This window comes from Hippocampus zosterae, chromosome 10 (assembly GCF_025434085.1).
Source record: "Hippocampus zosterae strain Florida chromosome 10, ASM2543408v3, whole genome shotgun sequence".
Taxonomy (NCBI): Eukaryota; Metazoa; Chordata; class Actinopteri; order Syngnathiformes; family Syngnathidae; genus Hippocampus; species Hippocampus zosterae.
Window position 1 is genome coordinate 13,504,352 of NC_067460.1, and position 5,148 is coordinate 13,509,499.

At 37.8% G+C, this 5,148-nt stretch overlaps 1 protein-coding gene across 1 annotated transcript; it reads left to right on the forward strand.

Moving 5' to 3' along the window:
• The first annotated feature begins 1,900 nt into the window (after positions 1-1,900).
• il12a (interleukin 12a) lies at positions 1,901-4,748 on the forward strand. The gene is made up of 7 exons (XM_052077647.1): positions 1,901-1,919; positions 2,001-2,152; positions 2,267-2,359; positions 2,906-2,947; positions 3,085-3,225; positions 3,309-3,350; positions 4,081-4,748. The coding sequence occupies exons 1-7, from the start codon at positions 1,901-1,903 to the stop codon at positions 4,219-4,221; spliced, it is 630 nt and encodes a 209-aa protein (XP_051933607.1). The 3' UTR covers positions 4,222-4,748.
• The last annotated feature ends 400 nt before the right edge of the window (positions 4,749-5,148 follow it).

The following is a 5,148-nucleotide window of genomic DNA, read 5'->3' on the forward strand; positions in this document are numbered from 1 at the left end:
CGCTGGCCCCTGCCGCGCTCTCATTTGCTTAACACTTCCTCTTTCGCAGTAGAGGTGTTCGCCGCAAATGTTTACAGACAGCGTTCACATGGGACATCCTCCGTGTGCGCTGACTGAGTGATGCCCAAGTCGGTTTCACTGGTTGAAGGCCAGGAAACTCCTGTCGTCTGACATTCGCACACCTCCGCGTTTTGCCCTTATGCTCTCGTTCTCTTTGGGTCTTGAACGCAGACAAATGCATCACTCGGCTGACGCAAGGGATTTCTTTCATGTGGTCAGCAGAAAGAGAGAGACCGGGAGATGCAAGGAGTGAGTGATGTCATGTTTCAAACCTGGAGGAGATTTTCACATTCACTTTGGAAAAAAAAGGGCTATTTTCAAACATCATGCACATCTGTTAATCTGTTTTGTTGAATGCATTTAATGTGTTGTTTTTGCCAATGGATGAACATTTTCAACATGGGGCACAATACAATTCACAAACTGTACATTTTAAGTGTAACAATTCGGTTCACTTCAGTGGGACTATAATTTGAAGCTTTTGCCATGTTTAATTAATAATATGCAATGCCAGTAAAAACTCTCCAAATCCCAATCTATTCAAGTTAATTAAATTCAAAAAAAAGAAATAAATCAGCCCCAGCGTTAAAACCAATTTTATAATGATGAAACCAATGTATCATGATTAAACCAATTTACAAGGATTTGTACCCAGTGGGATTCTCACATAAAAGATGAATCGATATTATCTCGATACATGGTGTACAATATTATTCACTTATCCTGAACCGGAAGGAATTGCTTTGTTTTGCCAAAATGCAAAACTAAAAATTTTCACGCTTCACATTAAAACATGAAATTTATCACGGTAATACGCAGCGTAATGCTTCCGTAGTACGGGGAAACATTTTACTTTAAAAAAAAATTAAATAATGGTCATGGTAATTATATCAAGAAATAAAGGAATAAAACTACAGGACAAGAGAAAAATGATTCGGTTAAAATGCATCGCATGTAGGCTTTTCAAAACAAACAGTGTTTAAAGATTAAATGTAAATGAAATGTAATTTAAAGTTGAAAACAAAATAAACTGTCGATGTACATTAACTAATTTCATTTTCTTGCCATTTCATACCAATTTGATCTATCCTATTGCGCTCACTTATTTGTATTCCATTCAGTGATTCTTTTCATCATCCTATCCCCTGAAAGAAAGTTTTTTTTTGTTGGAATTTACTCCATTTTATTTTGTCAAGTGGTTTCACTGAATGAAATCATCTGGATCCAGGTCCATTTAGTGGACTCTCTATCTACTTTAAAAAACGTAATACATCTACTTAGAACTAACTTGTCTAGATCCAGATGATATTATTTTGTGCTACCGCTTGACAGAAGACAATTGAAATAATTCTACACACCATTGTTTGTGTACTACTTGATGAAGACCCGGTCACTTTTCGAATTATAGACAGGCACTTTATGTTGAATTCAAATGTTCTTTCATACAAATAATATAATTCCGCTTGTGCGCCCCCTCGAGTTTAAAAGAAAAACTGCAATTGCTCATGTGTGAATTTTACGCACGAAACCCAGCGGCCAAAACAAACGCCTCTGCATCGGGAGTCTGCGCAAAAATTAGTCACCACTTTAACCAACCTTTTTCCACTGCTACTGTCTTCAACACACCGACTTCCTTTTCTTATTTTTTTTTTGCACGTTTTAAATGAGGAAATGACATAATAGCTTTTGGGTTTCCTTTAGCTCTCACCCCAGACTCTCCTCAACGGCGACACCGGGAATCCCCCCCCCCCCCTCCACCCCCATGAGAGGAATCCAAAGAACAACATAAAAATCCGTGTCAGGTAAAACGGAGCCACTTCATTGCACACACAAGGCAAACATGGCAAACATCAATTTCTGTGAGTCAGATAAGACATGGCATGCTGTTCGATGCACGTTCAAACGGAGTTCTTGACTTGAAATGTTTCTCTTTCCTTCAGTTGTGATCAGCTGTTTGCTCGTCACGTCCACGCTGAAGTGGGGTACGGCTACGCCACTGCCCGTGCAGGCGCAGCTGAGCTCCGAGGAGTGCAAAAAATGCTCCGCGCTCTTCGTCAGCCTCTTGAGAAATGTCACGGGGCTCCTCAGCGGTGTGAGTACTCATCGTTTTTTTACTCAATTATTATTATAATCATCGGCAGTGATCCAAACTCCTCTGTGCGTCTTTTTTTATGTACTGAAGTATGTTTTTGTTTGTGTTTTGAAGAACTTTTTGTGTTACGGTCTCAAGCCAAATGACAAAGCAACCGTAAGCAGCTCGGCTGAGACGGTGCAAGTCTGCGCGCCGAATGTGCAAGAGGTGACGCGTTTTTTGCCTTGTGAAATTGGAACTATTGTTTGTAACTTTTATTTTGAAGGCATACTTTTTTAAAAATATACACTGTGTGTGCTGTGACTTAAGTGTAAGTTGTATGCATCCATTTCATCCTTTGGCAAAAATTTTAAAAGTTCAATTATTAAATTCAGAGCTGTATTTGAAGATTTGAAGATTAACACTGTGCTAAAAAAAAGGCTGTAGCCCACTGGAGTCAAATGATTTGCACATAAATATGAAATGGTGATTAAATTCACTCCATTTTATTTTGTGAAGTGGTCACAAAATAAAATCGTCTCATCATGAATTTTGATATATGGTCTATTTAAAATATATATATCTGGATTCAGATGATTTTGTTTCATGCAACCACTTGACGAAATACAATTGAGTAAATGCAGCACTTTTTTTAAGTGTAGGAAGAGCTAATATCGGTTTGATTAAATCAGCCCGGCCAATTAATTAATCGACCGAGCTTTTTCTTTCGTGCTTTGTGGTTATATATTTTTTTCACTTTTTTTTCCACCACAGAATTTCAGCTGCATGCCACAAAGAAATACATCCTTCAGTGAGGTAACTTGAGCATGTATCTTGATATTAAGTGACTACATACACTTATGGCTGCCTTGCACAAAAATTGCGTTCACGCTAGGACATGAGAATGTATGTTGAAGAATGCAGAAGTGACGCACGACTTTTGATCTACACAGAGTGAGTGTGTGTCGAACATCATGAAAGACTTGGTCCACTATGATGCCCTCATTCAGTCCTACCTCAAGTTGACACTCAGGAGCCCCGAAGAAGAAACGGCACTTCTGAGCCCAACACTCGAAATCATCCACAACTTGAAGGTACGCCTTTATTTTGAAGAGTGGAAGACATCCGTAGGATCAAGACACGAATGTTATAAAGAAATGTTGTTTGTTTTTCACAGAACTGTTTGTTGAGGGTCGCTGGAGGGATGAACCCTGCAGAGGTAATTTCTGTTTTGTAATCTGAGAAGATGCACAGCCAATCGTTAATAATATTAAAAAAACAAAACAAAACAAAACCCCAGAAAAAGAATGTGCTTTGGCAGTGCCAAACTAATTCACAGTTTTGGACTTGTGGGGACTTTTATTGGGGGTATTTGTGCATGCAAGCTGCAAGATTATTTCCTGCAAAGTTGAAAGGTGAATGGCTTCAGTGACACAAAATTTTACATTGTAAAAAAAAATCACGATAAACAGTCAAAGTTGTTTCTACAAAGTACTTCTATCTTGGTGGACATTAAAAAACAAAACAAAACAAAAAAAAAAATAATTTATTAGTCTGCAAGAACATTCATGGCTGATCACTTCCTTTTACGATCCATTTTTAACAAAAAGGACTAACCTACGTACTGTATTTCCATTTGTTTTTCTCGAAAAATAATCCAGACTTTCAATCTCGAAGTGAAATAATGCACCAAAGCCCTGGAGGGAGCCAGTTATATGACACTTGGAACACTTCGACAAAGTTCAAGATTTGTTCTCAAGCTATTTTCAACACTTTAAATTGCTGATTAGTGCCTAAAAACACAAAAATAGATGACATGGGAAAAGATCAACGCAAGGTTTCTGCCAGACCGCAACAAAATGTTGAATATCGTTGAGCATAAGTATGTCTTGCCTTAAAAAATATGTGTGTGTGTGTGTGTGTGTGTGTGTGTGTGTGCATGTGTTCAGGAGGACACGCCCTATATGTGGGGCGACAACAGTTTCACCAACCGACGTGAAATGTGCAAGATGATGAGAGGCTTCCACATCCGAGCCATCACCATCAACCGAGCCATGGGCTATCTCTCCTCAGGAGACCACCTGAAATGAACCTCATGCCAGATTACAAATAATAATAATAATAACAATAATAACTTATTGTCACCCATTACAATTTTTTTTGTCATGTGGTACAAGTAGGAATTTGAAAATGTAAACACTTGCAGAGGTTTCTAGAAATAAAGTGTCACATATTGATATTGATATTTCCTAATTGTGAGATGTGAAATGCAGAGATAAAGGACAGGAAGATGCGGAAGGGGCAGGAAGGAAGGAAATTAAACCGCACGGTTTGTTCATTTCACATTATCTTGTGCTTCCATTTTGATTTTTTTTTTAACAAAACAGCACCAGATGAGGGAATATGTCGTGAAACAGTCAGAGCTGCAGACATCCTCCTTAAGCTAACCATCAGTCAGCAATTATGCTGGCTAATTTCTACGAGCATGTATTCTAATATTTAGAATAGAATAGAAGACGGAAAATATTTACTCTATTTATTACAATTATTTATTTCCTTGTTTGGTTTGGTGTGTATTTGTTGACATTTGTAATAAAGCTTTTTTGTGCATGCCAAAGTGGTGAGATGAGTGATTTTTTCTTTCAGTTTGAGCTGTATAAAGCCCTAACGTGATATTTCTATTACCTTGCATGAGCAGAATTTGTTCAACTAACAATCCGGCTGGTTAAATCATTGTTAGAGGCGGGGGTTCACAAATAGTAACAATGAATGACAACAGTGAACTCCCACTTATCTCAGATACATTGCAGAAACATCCACAATCTGAAACCTTGAGTTATTAAGAGACCATGTAAAAAAAAGAGAGATTTTACACCATCAACACACTTGCAACATAAAGTCAACCAAAACTCAACTTACTAAAAAAAAAAAAAAGACTTTGCATCTGTTCTCACTCGATCATTGTCAAGAGAAGGAAGACGACTGTATAACATCACTTTAGAGGAAAAAATGAAGTT

What these genes read in the sequence shown, in the direction of transcription:
- il12a (XM_052077647.1), top strand. An exon ending in GAAATACATCCTTCAGTGAG is followed by an intron (nt 2,948 to 3,084) that starts GTAACTTGAGCA and finishes TGATCTACACAG; the next exon opens with AGTGAGTGTGTGTCGAACAT. An exon ending in AAATCATCCACAACTTGAAG is followed by an intron (nt 3,226 to 3,308) that starts GTACGCCTTTAT and finishes TGTTTTTCACAG; the next exon opens with AACTGTTTGTTGAGGGTCGC.